The 21,010-nt window shown below is 27.4% G+C and overlaps 3 protein-coding genes across 3 annotated transcripts; 1 reads left to right on the forward strand and 2 right to left on the reverse strand.

Annotated features, from left to right (window-relative positions):
* Positions 1–1,146: 1,146 nt before the first annotated feature.
* On the reverse strand, positions 1,147–9,611 carry LOC114128826 (uncharacterized). The gene is made up of 3 exons (XM_050198012.1): positions 9,179–9,611; positions 1,860–1,968; positions 1,147–1,222 (listed from the first exon to the last, which is right to left on the reverse strand). The coding sequence occupies exons 1-3, from the start codon at positions 9,369–9,371 to the stop codon at positions 1,147–1,149; spliced, it is 378 nt and encodes a 125-aa protein (XP_050053969.1). The 5' UTR covers positions 9,372–9,611.
* Positions 9,612–11,952: 2,341 nt separating this feature from the next.
* On the forward strand, positions 11,953–15,756 carry LOC114128828 (protein sel-1 homolog 1). Its single transcript, XM_027993417.2, has 13 exons — positions 11,953–12,417; positions 12,486–12,717; positions 12,781–13,018; positions 13,084–13,307; positions 13,367–13,562; positions 13,637–13,791; positions 13,860–13,985; positions 14,051–14,279; positions 14,338–14,486; positions 14,567–14,732; positions 14,857–15,107; positions 15,171–15,293; positions 15,500–15,756. Exons 2-13 carry the CDS (start codon positions 12,508–12,510, stop codon positions 15,647–15,649), a joined length of 2,217 nt encoding a protein of 738 aa, XP_027849218.2. The 5' UTR covers positions 11,953–12,417; positions 12,486–12,507; the 3' UTR covers positions 15,650–15,756.
* A 159-nt stretch (positions 15,757–15,915) lies between these two features.
* LOC114128829 (myb-like protein P) lies at positions 15,916–20,946 on the reverse strand. Its single transcript, XM_027993418.2, has 4 exons — positions 20,806–20,946; positions 20,415–20,537; positions 19,057–19,349; positions 15,916–18,114 (listed from the first exon to the last, which is right to left on the reverse strand). The coding sequence occupies exons 2-4, from the start codon at positions 20,524–20,526 to the stop codon at positions 17,866–17,868; spliced, it is 654 nt and encodes a 217-aa protein (XP_027849219.2). The 5' UTR covers positions 20,527–20,537; positions 20,806–20,946; the 3' UTR covers positions 15,916–17,865.
* Between the last annotated feature and the right edge of the window lie 64 nt (positions 20,947–21,010).

Consider the following 21,010-nt stretch of genomic DNA (forward strand, 5'->3'; position numbering starts at 1 on the left):
TGTTGTGTCCAATTCTTTCAAAAAAAAAAACAACAATGAAGATGATTAGATGAATTAAATCGAATCAAATAAATTAAATTCATGTAAAATACTGATTTTTTTGTAAATTTGTATTTTTTTTTTATCAATATTTCACATTTTTTAATACATATCTTGTTAAAAATAAGAACATAAATATTTACATATGTTGACTTTTTTATTACATAAAAATCCGTGCCCTAGCGTGATGACTATTGTCTATTATAATACTGCAGTATAAAATATAAACTATATAATATAAGGTGTTTAAATGTTTCTCGTTGTTTTGTTTTCATAATTTATAAGTCAGATCGCTATTCGCTTATTATACTACAAATGTAATAAATAATGTTGGCTGTTAAGTAATGCAATAAAATAAAACTAGTATTATAACTTATAAGTACTTATAACAAATGTCCAATTAACCAACATTCAGTGCATCAATAAGATGCCCGTATAAATATGCATATCATAATGGATAAATTTACGCACAAAATATAAACGTATACAATATACATACAAATATACAATCACTACAGTCTAAAATAAAATGTACAATTTAATTTACTATAGCCGCAGTCACATTTATCAAACCACTGAAACTAGGTAGATATATGTCTTTACAAATTATATTTGTAATTTGTATGCATTATGTTGCTTAATAACATATATATTAAATACCATACATTTTTTATGTTTTTGAGTTACATTATTTCATATGATCGTTTTTTTTATCTCAAATGTACTTATTCACAAAGCCGTATATGATGAGGGGGGTTTGGATGGTTCAACCCCCCCCCCCATCGAAATATTTTATAATTAAGAAATTTAATTTATATAAGTAACTTAATTATAATAATTAAAATATTATTTGAATTACCCCCCCCCCCCAAAAAAAATGTGTTTCAATTACGGCCTTGCCTATTCGTGTAACCACTATAACCTAATAAGCGCGCGTTCATTGCAAGAAGTACTAGATATCATATGTCCAACACAACCTGCGATTTTTCATGAGCTGAAGCGCCCAATTGTTCAATCAATAAATTGCCATTATATTTTAATTTGAATAAACATGCATTAATTACCAAATTCAATTTAAGATTACATTTTTAAGGAAAATTAAAAAAATTAGAATAATACATTGTGTGCACTCTGTAGTCGAAAATCTGAGTACAGATCAACGTTAGAGTTAGACGTGTAGTGGCTAGTATTAAATATTAAAAATTGTTATGAGTTAATACTTAATATTATAATTGTAGATTGAGGAACCAATATTGCTCAATGTTTAACTTGTGATTATCTATTATTTTTTTAGCATTATTATTAATTATTTTTCTTTTTTGATTGTATTTTAATATTAATATTTAATGTTAACCCGCTACTCTTTCGGAAACTGTGCAGTGAGATAACTAATTAATGATAAAGTATGCAACTTGTATTTTTCTATTATACATTTATATATATTAAAAGCACATTAAGTTTAAAAAAATCTTATTATTAAATACATTGAATTAAAGGGCCGATAATAATATATGGGCACTATCTACTTTTAGAGTCAACACACACCTATGTGTACACACATGTGTACCTATGTACACTTCTAGGGCCTAGGACTCTAGAAGCAAAATACCAGACACCACAGTTATCAAAATATGATGTTTTTATTCGCGAGTGTGATGACTCTGTAGAATTTACGTAGCTAATAGTATAACAAACACACACACACACACACACATGTATATAATATATATATTATACAGTCATTATAAATGATAATATTAATATAAATACGAAAAAATATTTTAAGAAATCAAATAATAAAAATAATCAATAATAAATACATTACCGATTGTTTTAGTATGTTTGAGTCGTTGCAGGTACCTTTCATCAAAGTATTGAAATATTGAACGGAACTCAGGTCCTCGTTTTCCCCTTCACTCGGAACAGTAGCCGATAGGTTATGTAAATCACAAATTTAAAATGCATATAGTTTAAAAAACAGCTATAAGTACATACTGCATAGTACATAATAAATAATTTAACATAAGTGACTACAATTATATTATATTCTACAAGAGTACGTTTTCAGTACATCATCAGACAGTAAAACTTTTTACAACACTATATACTATATATTATCGTCTAAAGACAGCGATCATGTCTCGGACTGATGGTATTGGCATTACACGTTGCAGGAAAAATTTACCTTAACAGTCAATCATCACTTAATAATAGTTACCTATTAGTAACCAATACGAAATATACATAAAGAACATCATTTATTTTTTTTATTTGTATAAATAGATTAGTAAAAATACTTATATACTAATGATTAATATTTACATTCAAATTTATTACATATCGCCTAGTTTATATTATAATATTATGTGTAATGTATATTATTAATAATTATCTCTATTTTAACGTTTTAAGAGGATACTATACCCGCATATGTGTTGTCTCTGTCTTATACACGCGTTACATATTTAAAAACTGTTTTGCATGGGACGAGTCGACGAAGTCCCGAACGACTTAACTTCCTCAATATTTATCGATAATCATATAGTGAAGAACTTTACCTGAGTCGTAGCATTTTAATTTTTTTTTTGATAGTAATCGATACTTTTTAATAATTAAATGAAAAAAACCTTAAGTTCTCAAACCAATAACTTTAATTGTTTTCATGTTATTAAAATAATTAAAACGTTACAACACAGGTAAAGTTCTTCTTGATGCGATTTATAATTTTGGTAATTTTTATATAAATATCGAGAGAGTAAAGTCGTCTCGCGCAAAATAGTTTTTACTATGTTACGCGTGTGTAAGATAGAAATAAAACGCGTTTACGCAGTAAAAAATAAAAATAAAAATTAAGTAGAATTTTAGTAGAATTCGCTCAATTTTGGTTCTATAGTAAATATACTTATTATACAATTAAATTCTGAAAATGTTTCTGAGGGCAAAACGCTGCGTTTTTTCTATTATTCCCAATATAACGTTCATATATCGTTTAGAAATAACGAAAATATCAACATTTTTAAATAACATTTAACTTTTCAAAATTTAAATTATTTTTTTTAAAAAACGCAATGTCTCGCCCTCAGAAATATTATCACAATTCAGCGAGTTCTAATCATACTGCGTAAAAGCGTTTTGTCTGTGTCGTACAAGTGTAAGACAGAGACAGCACATGCGCGTGTACGACGTCCTCTTAACAATAATAACTAAAAAAAGTAACTATCAAATATCAATAATAAACTTTATATACTATAAAAATCTATGATACTAAAATAATTGTATTGAATATTAATATTGGCTTTTATAAATCTATATAGTTGATAGTAATGAAAAATAAAAATTATAATTTATATTTCATTTCAGAGGAAATAATTTGATATTTTTATTAACTACATAAATATATAATATTTATAGCAAGTTAATGACATTACTCAATTAATAACATGCTGTTGAATATTACTTTTATTTATGATGGTTAATAATTCTGTACTTTTAATAATAATGTGACTTATTAAAATATATAACTTTAACTATTATAATCAAAGAGCAAATTATAATATTATATTTGAAGCAAAGAGAACTACATAGTTACTTAGGTAGGTACTTTGATAACACAAAATCATTGTTTTTTAATTATCACTATACATATATTTATTTGTCATTTTAGCGCTCTTTTCATTTAATCCTTATGTATAGTAACCCTCTATCCCTCTAACCTTCTGTAACTGGAAACTACCACACAAGGGTGCACAACATTCATAATAATTAACAGACCTATACATATACAATATATATATTATATAGCTATAAATATCTATAGCCTTAACCTATAAGATAGTAAAATACCTACCTATTATCTAAATACAGTGTTATCTATAATCTATTGATATAATATAATGGGCATGGACCAATTGCGCTTAAAACAAAATTTTTATACTAGGGTCAATATACCAATTGCGCTGCATATATTTTACGGTTAGTGTACCAATTGCTCTCTTTATATTTTACGGTCAATATAGTATATACCAATTGCGCTTGAATTTAAATTATATTATTCTAAATTGCCATGCTCAAATTATTATTATTGTTAAAACATGCAAAATACAAATATTATGATTACCATAAACTCAAAATCTTATTACTAGGGCACGGATGTTGTTGCATTTGCAACTTTTTTTCTATTGTTCGGATTCGTTGCTAAGTAGATTATAAATTTGTTTCAAATGAGTACCAATTAATACATAAAAATTTTAAGTGCAACTTTTTGCAATTTTTGACCTTTTTTTAATTTTATTGCAATTTTGTTAATTATTGTCATTTTCAATACAATTTTATGTGTTTTTTTGTGTTTTCACTTTTTTTTTTGTTAGATTATACGGGTTTAATCTATGGTTATGTCGGGCTTTATTGGTTGTGACTCGTGACGGCTTATTTGTCCGTCGTCGTCGGCGGTAACTGGAAAAACCATTTAATTAGTAGAAAAAAATCAAAAAATAGTTTAAATAAAAAGCTTTAATTTTTGATAAAATTATTTGTAGATTTCTGAAAAAATAAGAAAACCGGACAATTTACTAGATTTTTAATGACAACTGACGAGAATTTGAATTTGAATCTTTTTTATTATCTACTCGTTAATATTTTTTTTAATTTTTTTGGTACAAAATATTTTTTTATTGCAATTTTTAAGTGCAATTTTGGGTTTTTTTCACAGCAATAATGCAATCAATTTTATAACATTTTTAGTGCAACAACATCCGAGCCCTACTTATTACTTTATGACTTATGTTTAAATATATTTTTTAACAGTGTATTATTATATATATTAATATAGGGAATTTTATGAAACGTTATTATTATTACGCACATATTTTGATTACGGAAGTACGCATTTGAGTGATGGACGAAAACAAGTTTTCATTATCATCGGATATATTTTATCAGCCTAATTGTTTCGTTGCACACGATATACTGTAGATAGAAGAACACATTGATGATACCCATTATAAATATAAATCATATTGATAGGTACCCAATACTTATGTCTTGTTAATCATCGTTTAGTATACGTTTTAGTTGTTTGACGTTACAATATGGATCGTTTTACAAAAGCTTTTAGTGAAAAAGGTAAACCGTTATTAGTTCTTGACGAGTTTAAGTTCCGAAAATGTACTATTTCAAAAAATGGAATAAAATAGAGATGTATAATTAAATCGTGTACTTCGAATTTTTTATGTGATGTGAGTGAAACGGTGCTTTTAAAATCGAATTTTGATCATAACCACGAAGCAAGTTCAAATATCAATAGACAAATTGTTGCTAATTCATTAAAAATAAAAGCAACAGACCAAGTTACAACACGACCACTAAAACTAATTCGGAATGAAGTGCAATCAAGTGCGTTAGATTTAACATTAAACGATGTGCATTCTATACGACGAAGCGTTTATCGTGCTCGTAGAAAAAAGGTACCACCTTTACCAAAAAATGTAACCGAAGTGCATACAGCTTTAAATAATTTGGATACAAATACATACAAGGGTGAGAATTTATTGCTTATAAACGACAATATGTTGAATATAATATGTTTTTCCACCAAATCAAACTTAGAATTTTTATGTAGTTGTGACAAAATATTTGTCGATGGAACATTTGAATTTTGTTCTAAATATTTTTACCAACTTTTTACAATACATGGTTCAAAAAATACCATCTAATATAGAAGTATAAAAACATGATAAATAATAACAGTGTGGAGAATAAAAATAAGATATAAAATAAACGAACAAATAAAAACATTTCTAACTTCCCATAATATGGCAAACTTTTTGTAAGTTAATTTAAATGGTATAACACTTTTAATTTATTGTACTTAGTTGAGTAATGTTGACCCCACAAAGCTATGTTTACCCAGACAAATTCTTATTATTTTATTCTGTTGTAACTGAAATGGTTTGATTACATTTTCAAGTGTGCTACCCCAGATCCTAATGTCTTATTGGAACACTGCCTGATAAAAAGACACAATTCTCATGCGGTATTGTGGTAAAATGAAATGCAGTTTATAAAAATTATGAACTGATATGCGCGGGCGATTTATTAAATAATTTATACGTAGATTTAACCTCAAATGATTATTGAAAGTAACATCCATGGTTGAAATATATTGTATATTTCACCATGGTAACACCTAAATATCTAATAGGTATACTTTGTACTCTTAGAATTGTATGACTAATATTTAAGTTATTACATATATTTTCATCGTTTTCAAAAAAGAGAATTGTTAATTCGTTTAAAGGAATATTTGCACTATTAATAATGAAAGTCAAATAAAAAGTCTTAAATATTCAGTGACAATTGCATGTATGTAAGTAAATGTTTAACTTTATTTAGTTCTTATGTTGTTTTAGCATGAACAGATTTCCATGTCTTGCCTGAAGATAGCCGACACATTGTATCATCTGGCAAGGGCGTATTTCTGGGGGGGGGGCGATGGGGCGATCGCCCCCCCCCCCAGAGCCTCTGTTTTTATTTGATATTTCTATTTAATAGTACCTACTTTAATATTTTCGTAATTATATGTAATTATGATACAAAAAGTTTTTTTTTTAAATTGTATCAATAAGTCGCCCCCCTTGAAAATAGGGCCAAAGACGCCCTTGTCATCTGGGTATGTTCCCTGTGAACTTGCCTAACCAAATTATAGACTTTTGTTTATTATTTCATTATTAGATAAAATGTATAATACTACATATGCATTTTGTGTGGCTCCAGTCGGACGCTAGCCACACTTTGACCACGTCCTGCGCATTGACGCACAGCAAGTTCAAGTCAACGTCGACGTGCGAGCGATACTCCCGGGCCATCGTGGATGCCGTTCTTTTGCTCGATCGTCATCAGCGTCCTCCTGGACGACTGTATCGTGTCCAACAAGTGCTTGTACGCCGCTTCCAGCATCTTTTCCTCGTCCTTGGTCATGGACTTCCCGCACACGGCCAACTTACACATGTAATGAACCACGTCCGAGGACCGGTTCACCTCCTGAGCCATCTTCACCTTCCACAACCTGCCTTCCTTCGATTTTATTGCTATGCCATCGAGCACTTTTTCCACGTACAATTTTCTCCTTTGCGCATTTTTGCGAATGTAAGGATTATAATATTATCTATTAAGTAGGTTATATTTATCCATTCAACAAGAATAGAATACTTTGAATTACCTATAGGTAATTGGCAGTGATTGTTTACTAAAAATATTAACTAGTAATAAATAATAATTATGTTTACATTTATGATATTAATTGTTAAATCAATTAAATTGAGATTTCAAGTATAATTATTTCTACGAGTTTTTTATGCTATCATAAAATAAAATTAGAATAAAATATATATTTTTTACAATTAATTCAAATTTAAAAAATTTAAAAAAAAATTAAATTAAGGGTTCTAATATTATTAGTTATTACGTACATACATAGTTTGAAAAATGGGCACTATATTCCACTTATATTTTCTTTACTGCCAAATAAATTACCAAGTACATATGAATAGTTATTTCGAGTTTTAATTAGTAAATGTGCAACATTCAATATTGATTTAAATCCAAAAACAGTCGTTGCCGATTTCGAACAAGGTATACATTTTGCAGTAAAACAAGTCTGGCCTTCAATACTTTTAGTAGGGTGTCGATTTCATTTATCACAAGCTTGGTGGAGGAATATTCAAAGTTGTGGACTGCAAACAGAGTATAAAAATCCTAATTCTGAAGTAGGAAAATGGCTTCATTTAGTTTTTGGTTTATCACTTTTTTCGCACAAAGAAGTGGAGGATGTGTTTGTAGAAGAACTAATGACGATTCAACCAATTGAATAATCTAACTAAATTTACTAATTATCTCGTTGAAAACTATATATCATCTAATTCTACATTTCCTCCAAAACTGTGGGCGTCCAATTTAATAAGCTGTGAATGTACAATTAATGTATGTGAAGCTTTTCACGCTTCATTTTCTACAAACTTTTATTCTCCCCATCCAAATATTTTTGTCTTTTTAAAAGTTATTATTGAAACGCAGACTAGCACGTACATTGCAATAAATAGTATAGAACAGGAAAAATATATTTCTAATAGAGCATATTTAAAAAAAAAAATTAACAATTAATTCTTATACATCGATAAATACAAATCTGACGAAATTAGTAGAAACGAATTTTTAAAAATGGTGTGTTATCATTATTGTAAAAACGTTTAAATGTGAATTATAATATTATTATGTACCTATTAATTTAATTTTGAATAATTGACAATCAAACTTGTGACCAGTTAGTGTACCCACCTATTAATTTATTTGTGTTATATATATTTTTTTTTAAATCAGCATATTATTATTATACCTCGTGGTGACCAAATTCATTATTTTAAAATAATTGTAAACTTGTGAGTGGTTAGTGTACCTATTCATTTATTTGTATTATACTTTTTTTAAATCATAATGTTATTATTATACCTCGTTGTGACCAAATTCATTATTTTAAGATAATTGCAAACTTGTGACCGATTATAGTGTACCTATTAATTTATTAATTTGTATTATACTTTTTTAAATCATAATGTTATTAATTATTATTATACCTCGTGGTGAAACATTTATAAAGCATGCAAAATACAAACATCATGATTACCAGCTTAAACTATTATTATTATTATATATTTATGATTTAACCACCTATTCTTTTATTATTATTAATGTTATTTTATTTTAGTTTTCATTAACTTAACTGTATAAAGCCTATACGTTTCACCGACTTGGAAGACTTTTACTTTTAACTCGCAAAAAATTCGGTTATTAACTAACTAATAAGTTTTCCTGAGGTATTGTAAAATATATTGAGCGCAATTGGTACATCGACCCTAAAATGTTTAGAGCACAATTGGTATATCGACCCTAAAATGTTTAGAGCGCAATTGGTATATGAAAAGGTAATTTTAAGCGCAATTGGTAAACTCCCAATATAATATGTAGTACGTATAGTACCTTTTCTCTATTTTGTACATTCACAGCAAACATAGTACCTATAGTATATTTTTTTATAATATACTAATATTGTTAATATATAGTATCTAATATATACAATATAACAATATACCTAAAGTTGAAGTCCGTTTCGACTGTTTCGTCTTGTTTTTCGACTCTTCAACCGCGTTCAATATGGAAGGTAATTTGAAGCAAGCGATCGTCAGACGAATAAGTAACCATCCAGAAATCACCAGACCCGTGTACAAAATCCCAGTGTATAACATTGCAGTAAAATCTATTTTGATTGTTTGGGTTTTCATGATTTGTTATTACTTATTAATATTGTTTTTGTTATGATTCACCCTTGACGAATGTCGAATGGATTCCAACTGAAAATTTGTAAATGAATTGAGTATTTAAAATTCATAAAAACACTTCCACATTATAATGTAAGTAAAATTAAGCCATTAAAACACAATAACTGTGTTGTGAATTCGAAACGTGTCTAACAATCGTTGTCGTTTGACAACACTCAAATAATATAGGTACCTATAATACGAGATACGCGTAGGTATAACAATATTATAAAATCGATATTTGTATCGCGATCGTACTAAATAATTCAACGTCGTATGTTGATAACAAGTACATACTAATATACTATATATAAAAAAAAATACAATATAAATATTAAATATTAACAGGTTAAATCTTTTAACGACGGACTTATAGATTAAATGTACTAAACACTACACTTATTAATTATTATCCATTTATCCCAAAATGTAGGTACTAATGTTTTTGGAAATTTTTTTTAACCTTCATAATTTTAAGTCTTCGAATAAATAATGTGATACTACTGAGATTAGAGTATGAAGAACGTCCGTCACAAATTTGAATGAGAGCCTACCGGGAAAATCCTGATTTCTTATACCCTAAGCCTATTCATTATTGTTTAAAACTTATATAACTAATTACCTATATTATATATTATTATATATTAACAAGTTAGTCGTTTTAAACTCAATTTAATGATTATTTAAATCCTCAAAAAAATATTCTGCTTTGGAATATAATTCTGAGTGTGTTAAATTTAAATTTTAGATAATTTTTTTTAATTGGCCAACGCTCAACTTATTTAATAAATATGGTAATCCGACCTTGTATGGAAAATCTAGTATTCAATTTTAAATTCTTAGCTACTTAGTTATTTATACAACGTTTTTTGTATATTTTTAACTACAAAATAATTTGCAAATATTTATGATTTTGACTAATTTTGTCAATATTTGAACTTCAAATGCTAATAAAAAAGAATAGTGTGCATGTATTTTTATAATTTTTGAATCACTACGAAAGACTAACTCACGAGGAACTTAGATTATTTTTCAAGTATTTTTACTTAGCAAAACAAAAATGATGATTTCTGTAACTCAATGAGTTATGAACGATGGTGCAATCAGAATTGTCGCAAGGATTTACTTTTGAAATTATAGCTTTCCAAAGTTTACGATTTTACGCGTTTAAACTAATACATGGAACATTGCTTTATAATGCCGCGCTGAGTACCCTGAGTTTGACACTATAATATACTTAAATACTTATGTTACTTTAAAATACTGCTGTAGATTGAGCATTATTTCATCGCAAAGTAGGTAGTATTTGATACAATGAGATTTCGTAGCATGAATTTTTTTTTAAATTTTTCAAACTTATTTTACAAATAAAAAAATAAAAAACAAAATATCATTACGATATATTTCTACTTTAACGGGAACCCTAAATGTACCTATAACCATTGTAGAAGTTGAACGTTTTTTGTAATTTTTGCACTTTTTTTTAACTCCGAGGCCTACCCAAGGTGGTTTTACGCAACACGTCGAGGGATATTTTCGTATTTTTGTCCGAACGCAGCACAGCTTAAAAATTCTAATTTTCACCTAAAAAATGACCAAGTCTCACAAAAAAATTAACCATTTTTTATTCTGGAACTATTCTTAATTATTTTTAATAAATTCTGATTGCATCATCGTTTTAATTAGGTTAAAATACGTAATTACCAAAAAAAGAAAAACAATGTATGAAAAACGAGGTAAATTATAGCGTATTAGGTAGGTACCTACATAATATATATACATATACGCGCGTAAAAAAATCAAAATTACTTACTTTCAAAGGCCATAACTTCGATAAATTAAGTCCGAGCGAGAAATTCTGATTGCACCATTGTTTTTAACTCATCAAGTTACTTAGTTACATAAGTTTCGATAAAAAAAGATCAAATTGGCGAGGTGGCACTATAAACTGCATTTGTCTCGTTTTATAATAAGTGAAATACTTTGAAAATTAAATTATGTAAAGAAAACGCTAGTCTAACTAGTCTAAGTAACTAGTGAAATTTTTAATTATCTACAACTTATATTTTTTGAATAATAACAAATATTGAAAATCGTTTTTGAGGACAAATCGTTATCGTTACGCAATGTCGCAATGTCGCGATTTCGTAAAAATTTAAGTCAAACGCTCATAACATTTTGTCCTATATCTAACTACGTTCGAGTTTTCTTTATAGTTAATCGTTATTCGAATGAAAACTTATTTAAAAATTTGTGTTGAATTTTTTAACCTTAGATATAAAAATTAAAAATGTCATAAATTTTCGTGTTTTTTTACGTATTTTGTAAAAATTTAAATTTCAAACGTTTAAAAAAATTGTGTCCAACAATTAAATTGTAATTGCGGTTACACTGTAGTTTTTGCGGTGGTGATAAATACGAATAATACGAAAATTCAAAATATTAAATAGGTAATACTGGTGGGAATACTACTGTTATCAAATCCTATAGCGCCTGTCCACGTAGTGCATTGCAGACTACAACAGTGACAGTCATTAGGCTATACTGGCTATAGGTATTGAAATGAAAAAGTTCAAACCAATAGGTTTCGTTTTTTTTTTATAATTCATTTTTACTTGTGTCACTTATATCTTGTACCATCGTAATTTCATTACCAAATGATTTATCTTGAATAAAAATCCAGGACATCATCAGTGCCTTGTACCAATAAATTGATCACTGTAATAATTTCCCCATCTAGTTGATTGTCAACGTACTAAAGTTATAATAGCCAGTGAATATCTTATCAATGATACAGATATGAATTATTATAAATAATTTAAGCTCTTGCCATTTGGTAATTGGTGATGTAATGAATTTGAATTCAATTTTTTTATCTTACTCAATTCTCGACAGTCGACACTCGTATATTTGTTATTTAGTATATAAACTGCTCTGCTTCAACCATAGTCTGTAGTGTCTGCGCAACAATCAGAAATTTGATAGTTTGTGCATTTATTTGATATAAATGGTATGCAAATGAACATTTTTAAAACGTATACAGTAAAATCAGTAAATTATAGTCGATATTTTTGTTAGTGTATTGTTGCAAGGTCCACCAATGAAGGAACGATTGTTACAATGGTTCATTTTCGTAATTGTAATTGCCTCTCTTGTTGGTGGAGAGAAAAGCAATTCTAAAGACGATGAGGACGATAGTTATGATTTAAGGACCAACGAAGTAGATGATCAAGATGAGGCTACCACCCGTATGCTGGATCTTATCAATAATGCTGCTTTGAAAATTGTTGATGCTTCTGAATTAGGAAAGGTAACAAACCTATTTAATTCCACTGTAATGTTTCCATTGTTCTTAATATGTCAATCATTTTAGGAAAAACCTTCAGATCAGTCTCAAGATCAATTAAAAACAGAAGATTTAGATGCTGTTGACAATTTACAGTTGGTTAAATTTCCAACGGTTGGTTTGTTTAACTACTGGGCAGATATGTCAAATGATGACGTTAGTGTACAACAAATGAAAATTGATGATGATATTGATGATGACATTGATGTTACCGATTGGAAAGAACCAGTCAAAAATCCTCCGAGTTCGTCTAGAGAAGAAGAAGGTAGGTTATTTACTTATTTATTTGTTCTGTATAACTTAATTAATACCATACCTTAATATTTTTAGCGGAACAATTATATCAGGCTGGTTTGAAAAAATTGAAATCAACCCTTGGAGATCATTTAGATGCTTATGAATACTTCTACAGGGCTCATACTCTGGACCATGAAGAAGCGAGAGCAAAGTTTGCTTTTGCTCTATTATTTGGCTTAAAATACACTCAAGATATCCCCAAAGCATATGAAATATTCAATGAACTATCAAAAAAAGGAAATCCAGATGCTCATTTAGTAATTATTGATTGAACTTTTAATAATAATATTCCTAGTAATATTCTTGTTCGTTTTAGGGTATGGGTTTCTTGTATGCTGTTGGATTACATCTTCCTGTAAGTCAGCCAAAAGCACTTGTACATTATGTTATGGCTGCAGTTGGTGGTAATGTATTGGCTCAATTGGCATTGGGATACCGTTATTTTGCTGGAGCCACTGTGGCATATAGTTGTGAAAAATCATTGGAGTACTATCGGGCAGTTGCAAACAATGGTAATTAAGTACTGACAATACATTTATTACATTTTTAAGTATTTTAAACAATCGCTCTTAATTTTAACTTTTAGTTGCAAATGAGTTATCTTTATCTGGTGGACCCCTTGTACAACGTATAAAGTTAATGGAGGAGATGGACAATCCAAATTATAATAGTGGAATTGTAGATTCTGATTTGTTAGACTATTATAAAATGTTAGCTAATAAAGGAGATGCTCAAGCACAAGTAAAACTAAATAACAATAAGATTACCTAAGTATTTGCATTGACATATTAATATTGTGATTTTAATAGGTTGGATTAGGTCAGTTATATTTACAAGGTGGTAGAGGTGTACCAATCGATATACAAACTGCTTATTATTATTTTCAAAAAGCAGCCGAGAATGGTAATGCTCTTGCATATGGTTTTCTTGGAAAGGTAAAAATATTGCTTTCATTATTTTAGTCTGTAAATCATATATTAATAAAATTATTTGTTCATAGATATTTTTGGAAGAGCGTGATGATGTTAAACCAGATTATGAAAAAGCTCTTGAATATTTTTATAAAGCCGCAAAATTGAAAAATCCAGTTGGTCAGAGTGGTCTTGGTTATATGTATTTACATGGACTCAATGTAGCCCAAGATTATTCAGAGGCCTTAAATTGGTTCACTCTTGCTGCTGAACAAGGTTGGGTTGAAGGGCATTTATATGTTGGAATCATCTATTATAGTAAGTTAATACAAAATTTAATTGTTTAAAAACTATTGAATTTGTTATTTAATTACAGAGGGATTAGGTGTAAAACGTGATTATAAATTAGCTGTTAAAAACTTCGGTTTGGCATCTAAATCTGGTAATCTGTTGGCTTACTTCAATATGGCTCAAATGCATGCATCTGGTATTGGTGTGCTGCGTTCCTGTACAACTGCTTTAGAGGTAAACTTATTTGATTATTCTAATTATTAAATTTATTAATAAATATGAATTAAAAAAAAATATACATTCTATTTTTTAAGTTGTTCAAAAATGTTGCTGAACGTGGTAAATGGGGTGGATATTTGATGCACGCTTACAATTCATATAAAGAAAATCAATTTGAAGAGTCGTTTGTTTTATACTCATTTTTGGCTGAAATGGGGTATGAAGTGGCACAAAGCAACACTGGATTCATTTTAGATAGAGGTGAAGTTCATTTATTAAATACCATATTTTAATTATGTATATATTTGTTTAATATACATTTGATATATTTTATTGAAAAAAAGAAGAAAAGAAAAATTGATAAACTCTTCTTTTTGACATTTAGGAGATGTTAACATTTGGGAAACTGAAAAAGAACGCTATGTCCGTGCAATGATGTATTGGAGTAGATCAGCTGCTCAAGGGTATGCTGCAGCACAGTTAAAATTAGGAGATTATCATTATTATGGTCTTGGAACTAAAATAGACTTTGAGTTAGCTGCTAATCATTATCGACAGGCTTCTGAGCAACATCACAATGCCCAGGCAATGTTCAATTTGGGTTACATGCACGAAATGGGCTTAGGAATGGAACAGGTAAAATCATATTATTTGTTGTGAAATGTAAGCTGTTAGTTATTAATGACTTTTTTTTTGTAGGACATTCATTTAGCAAAACGATGTTATGACATGGCTGCGGAAACAAGTCTAGACGCAAAAGTGCCTGTATTTTTAGCTTTGACTAAACTTAATTTATTTCACATGATGAATGATTACTACACTGTAAGAATTTAATTTAAGTTATAACTAATATAATTTTTCAGTAGCGTATGTAGGATTTAATTTCTTAGGGGGGGGGGGGGGTATTATATTATTATGTTAATTTTCAAAGCAGGTTTTCAAAACGTGCAATGGGTTAAACCTCCCTGTATACGCCACTGTAATTTTATAATAGTTTTATTGTTGTTACTAATTTTAATATGTTACAGGAATTTCTAAATTTTATTAATGTTCTTTCAAATGATGCTGCTGAGCCAATGGATTTCAATTGGGATTTATATTTGATAGCTGTACTATTTGCTTTACTTTCCTACATAATTTATTTGCGAAGACCCAATAGGCAACCACAAAATGCGTGAAAACACAATAATATATATTATTAAATTTTTTACTCAAAATAATAATTATTGAAAAATCTTGAGACTGTACAGTACTTGTTAAAATAAAAATATATGTATTAATTATATTTTTGTTCTCTGTTGCTTACAAAATTAATGTAATATTATGTGTTTAATTATTATTTTGGTAGACTAATGAGATAAAAAATTTAAGTCCATAAACCAAATGTAAGATCAGAAGAATTAACAAAATGTGATTAATTATTTGCTATACTAAATTATCATTTTGCCAATATTGGTTGTATAGTAATTATTATTATTTATTTATTTTATTTTATTTGTTGAAAATTTGCTATTATTTCCATTTTAGTGAGTTATAAAATATTTGTATGCTGTAAAACAATTATTTTAAATTATTATTTTTGTTTGAGGTGACTGAATTATTATTATTTGTGTGTTATTTATTCTTTAAAATTTTACATTCCTGTTCTGTGAATATTATATGATACTTTAATTATAAATTGAGTTATTACCATATTATATTTAAAATACTGATCAGCAATGACACATTAATTATTATTATTATACAATTTTATTTATGATTATGTTATATTTTAAACTGAAAGAAAAACTATTGTACCTAGTTTAGAAGCAAGTTTCAACAACCACATAATATGGTAATAAATATTACATATAACCTAACAAAAGAGAAAATGAGTAGACTTATATTTGTATGAAAATTGAACAGGATAATTTATATTAAAACAATCAGCTATACATTTTTTCATTTTAATACAAATAAACAGTATAACATATTACCTAATTTTCTACGGTGTAATTAAATATTAAAAATTTGCCTAATTTGACACATTCACTATGTTAGCAATAAATAGCAAATAATTTTTAATTAAATTTACAAAATACAATTTGTTATGAGTATTAAAATATTATTCTGGATACTGTGCAATCAAAAGCCTTTATTGGTTAAAAATTATGGTACAGTGAATTGAATTATTTTAATTTGAATGTATTTTATAATAAATTGAATTAATATTGTATCTAGTATTTTGTAAATATGCTTTAAATTGTATACATATTAAGTCATGGTATTTTGTTGTACATTAAACTTATATTAAATTTATTAAGTGTTCATTTATCTCAAACTTTAAATAGTTGTGTAATATAGGTACCTAATACCTATAGCTATTCAGTAAAACAAAAATACTAATTGGTTATTCAATGAAAAATGATGAATATGAATATAAACAAATATTGGTAAATAACAAAGTGAATTATACAATTATGTTATGAAAAATGTGTAAAAGTAATTTATATTTAAGTAGGTACACATTCTAGGTGCTTACTATAAAATATAGATTTAATAAAAACTATTAAATAAATATACATTCACTTTGTTTAATAAAACATAAGAGTTTATAACATTTTAATTGCATAGGTATATAACAATTTGATGAATTGAACTTAAGTTCATGGTTTGATTTACGAATTTTTGTAAATACCTCAGAGGTGGCCTTCAGACATTTCTTTATTTTCTGACAGGAGTTTTTTTTTGTAATAACCTTTTCGCTTTGACTTGAAAATGTAAGTGAACTACTGAACTACCTATCTTTACTAAAATGTATGAGAGTGGTTCTTTATTTTTTGATTCGTATTTTTCTATATTAACTTTTACGTGTGATAACTAATCTATACCAACAGTTTTTTGTTCAAATTTAAGGATAAGGCAAATGTGTACTTATTAGGTTAGTATGTATGTAAAATCAATGTTAGGTACCTTGGTAATATTTTTCAGCTAAAACATAATTTATCGGAACAAATGCAATTTAATACTCCCTCGCTAAATGCTAATAGCTTATATGGTCGAAGGGCGCCACTACTTATAATCATAAACCAAGCTTATTGTAAAATTCAAGAATTTATACTTTAAAAGAAATATAAGTTACAAATTTAACATCTTGTGTTATTGAACATTAATACATTTTAATGTTAAGGGGTATAAATGGTATAATATTAATTTTATATATCTTATGTATTATTTTTTAACTTTTAATTTATCTAATAAAGATACCTACTATAACATTCTAAAAAATACAATAATTAACACATGTAAAAATAAATAATTTTAAAAATATACATCTCAAAATTCTTTAAGAATATAAAAGAATATTTAAATACCTATTTAAAATATATGATGGGTTACAATACATTTTCTTTTTTTATGAAGTCTTAGAACGTTTATGAAATTCATTTAACTTTTCTATAACCTCAAGTAATTTTCTTTTGTGCCGGCAACCACGCTTTGATAAATCGTCATTAATATGTTTTTTATACACAGCACAAACGGGATGTATAAGACGACCGTGGTGGTCTTTTAAATTTGATTCGTTTTTATTTAGCACAGTTTCATTTGAATTTTCATTGAATAGAACTTCTCTTGTTTTTTCGAGCACCGGGGTACACAAAAACTAAAATGCAAAATAAAATATTTGATCACAATAAAAATAGATAATAATAATTACATAATATATAATTTTCAAGTATCATGTAACAAGATACATTTTTTAGAAGCATCTTGTATCTTTTTTTGGTCAAAAGATACAAGACAGTAGATGCTATAATTGTAATTAATGTTTGTACTGAATAGTACCAAGAAATTTGAATTCGATTAATAACCTTCAAAACTTGAATAAGTAAAACAATAGAGATAATTTTTATTGTATAATATGTATGTATTATTAATATTGTTTTGTAAATAATTTCGTCACGGATTGTATTTTTACGAATAATAATTCTCCAGATGCAATCGAACCGAAACGAACTAGGTACCTATACAAATTTACTATACAATGCTATATTAACTGGTAAGATAAACAACCTAAAATTAAATTAAGGTGACAGTATTATACCTATCTATAGATTACAATCACACAGATAAGCACCAAACTGAAATGTGTGTGTGAGTGTGGGTCGGCGACAGATATAGGTCGTTGCCCTATAATTATTATAGACTGGCTAGGTGGGTGGCTGAGATGATAGGTGCACGTCTCCTATATTAGGTACGTCTCAATATTCGTGGTTTATTGAAAATTTCCACTATTACGTAAATATTATGATTAACTATACGTAATTTAATACAATTTAATGATAAATTTAAGGAAACAGTAAAATACTTCTACTGAAATACAAAAAAATACATGTTTCATATCACAACTTTTATATGGAAATATCAAATAATATATTTAAATAGGTACTCTATGTATAGGTATAGTGATAAATGATAATATGGAATCCCATACATTATCAATTAATAATAAAAAGTGGCTCATGATTATATTCCACGATTTTATTGATATACCTTTTTAATAATATTATTTTAATATTAATGGATGTATAGTATTTATACTTACTGAACTTTCGGCAAGTCCTTCATCATTGTTATCTGGTAATTTAGAAGACTTTTTTTCAATTTTTTGAGTGCTTTGTTCCTGATTGGATTCTACTGTTTTAATGTCTGTGTTTGTTTTAAATTGATTTTCAGTACTTATCAATTGGTCGGGTACTTGTAAAATTGGTTTTTCTTTTAGTTTATTTTTTTCTTTGTTTTTCGTTATAATATTATCTATATTTTCTAAAACTACCTTACAATTCATACTGCGATTTATTAGTTTTTCTAAATTGTTGTTTTCATTATTATTTGATTCTGAAATAATAAAATAATTGTGAATTAATTATTTATTATATATAATAGTTATAAATGTATATTTGTCGTATACGTAATATATTATGTTATACAATTTGTGAAATGTACAGTAGACAGTAGTGGATCCAGAACTTAGTGAATTCTTACACAAAACTACTAAATGGTATTACCTATCTGTTTTTATATGCTGGTTTTTTATTATCATTATATTTTTGAATGGGTTATAACTTATAAGTATTTTTTTAATTGTAATATTGTATATACTCATAAATGATAACTTAGGTTCGACAAAGCGATTTTGTACACAAAAATACGCTTTACGGGAATAGGGATCCTGTTCTGTAGAAATGTAAAATCAACCAAATTTGATATTTTTTTTAACTAATAGAGGGTTATATTCTACAGGTCGTATCGATCTCCGTTTTTCAATATTTTAATCTCGAACTTTATAATCTGTCAGCTGTCTTCAAAAAGAATACAATTTTAAGCAATTTTGTATAAATTATATTTTACTATTATTTTGAATAAAATAAAAATCGGAGTTCGATTCGGCCTGTAGGAAGTCTTCTTTTTTCAAATAAAAATATAGTTACCAAAATCCGACAATTCTACAAGGCCTGAGAATTATTCCTGTGAAGTCATTTTTTTCCATATAATATACCCTATCACTCTATTAACGGTATCGGATAATAAATTAGTGGAAAATTATTAAAATTAAGGTGGTAACTAAAATACAAAATTTAATTTTTAAATTTTATAGAATTGCGGAAAATTTGAAAATCTGGCACCGGGCCCCTTAAAAATAAAATTAAAGTAAATAACCAAAATGCAAAAATAGATGATTTTCTTACTTTTAAGTTTGGTAATTTGTTAATTTAATCTAATATAGTAATATTTAGTATTTTAGTCTAACAAGATTTAATTCTACTACCTACAGAATCTAATTTTGCGATATTCTATGGTGTACGTTTGTAAGACGGAAATACAACTTTCGGATGAGAAGTGGTCTTAAACTTAACATTTTTTAATGTAGTTAATATAAGTTATGTTTAATATATTTCTTACTATTTATATCAAAACTATTCTTTGAGGTTATTCCTGATGTATCTCTGAGATTGTAATGTTTTGTATTTGTTTTTTTGGTGACAGAAACTGTTTTTCTTTTTCTTTTCCCCATGACTTCGAAAACTAAAATGCAAAATTAAATTGAAGTAGATACATTAAAAATACATAATATAACACTTATATTGAGTTTTATAGTATCTCGACATCTATAGTAGTTTATCATTAAATAAATTCGTCATGTTTACTCTACTACTAATGGTATAAATAAATAATTTTAAATTGTTAATATTATGTTTAAAATAACTGAAAATCTAATTATTATTTGATAAACACAATCAATTTTACCATATGAATAAATAATATTAAATTTTTTTGTTGATTTTATACTTACATAGAAGTATATGTATTTTAAACTATATTATTTTCTAAATATAGTGTGCCGGATGGTGTAGCTGGAACTCGAGAGAGTGAACAGGCGAACAGGCGAACAGGCAAACAGCGAATGATTTAGTTTTTGACGCGTCGGTCAGTGACCGAAGGGTGAGCAATGAAATATTATGTTTAATGATTATTATCAAGTGACGACTGTACGTTTA

This window comes from Aphis gossypii, chromosome 1 (assembly GCF_020184175.1).
Source record: "Aphis gossypii isolate Hap1 chromosome 1, ASM2018417v2, whole genome shotgun sequence".
Classification (NCBI taxonomy): Eukaryota; Metazoa; Arthropoda; class Insecta; order Hemiptera; family Aphididae; genus Aphis; species Aphis gossypii.

Bases quoted from the DNA above. Each gene is read 5' to 3' on its own strand.
- LOC114128826 (XM_050198012.1), bottom strand. From the start codon at position 9,371: ATGAAAACCCAAACAATCAAAATAGATTTTACTGCAATGTTATACACT. The intron at 1,969-9,178 runs TATTGTTATATT...ATAACCTATCGG, and splicing joins ACGGACTTCAACTTTAGGTA to CTACTGTTCCGAGTGAAGGG. The intron at 1,223-1,859 runs GTATTTATTATT...ATTTAATACTAG, and splicing joins ATACTAAAACAATCGGTAAT to CCACTACACGTCTAACTCTA.
- LOC114128828 (XM_027993417.2), top strand. From the start codon at position 12,508: ATGAAGGAACGATTGTTACAATGGTTCATTTTCGTAATTGTAATTGCC. The intron at 13,308-13,366 runs GTAATTATTGAT...TGTTCGTTTTAG, and splicing joins GAAATCCAGATGCTCATTTA to GGTATGGGTTTCTTGTATGC. The intron at 14,733-14,856 runs GTGAAGTTCATT...TTTGACATTTAG, and splicing joins TGGATTCATTTTAGATAGAG to GAGATGTTAACATTTGGGAA.
- LOC114128829 (XM_027993418.2), bottom strand. From the start codon at position 20,526: ATGGGGAAAAGAAAAAGAAAAACAGTTTCTGTCACCAAAAAAACAAAT. The intron at 19,350-20,414 runs GTAAGAAATATA...TTATTATTTCAG, and splicing joins GAATAGTTTTGATATAAATA to AATCAAATAATAATGAAAAC. The intron at 18,115-19,056 runs GTAAGTATAAAT...TTTGCATTTTAG, and splicing joins AAGGACTTGCCGAAAGTTCA to TTTTTGTGTACCCCGGTGCT.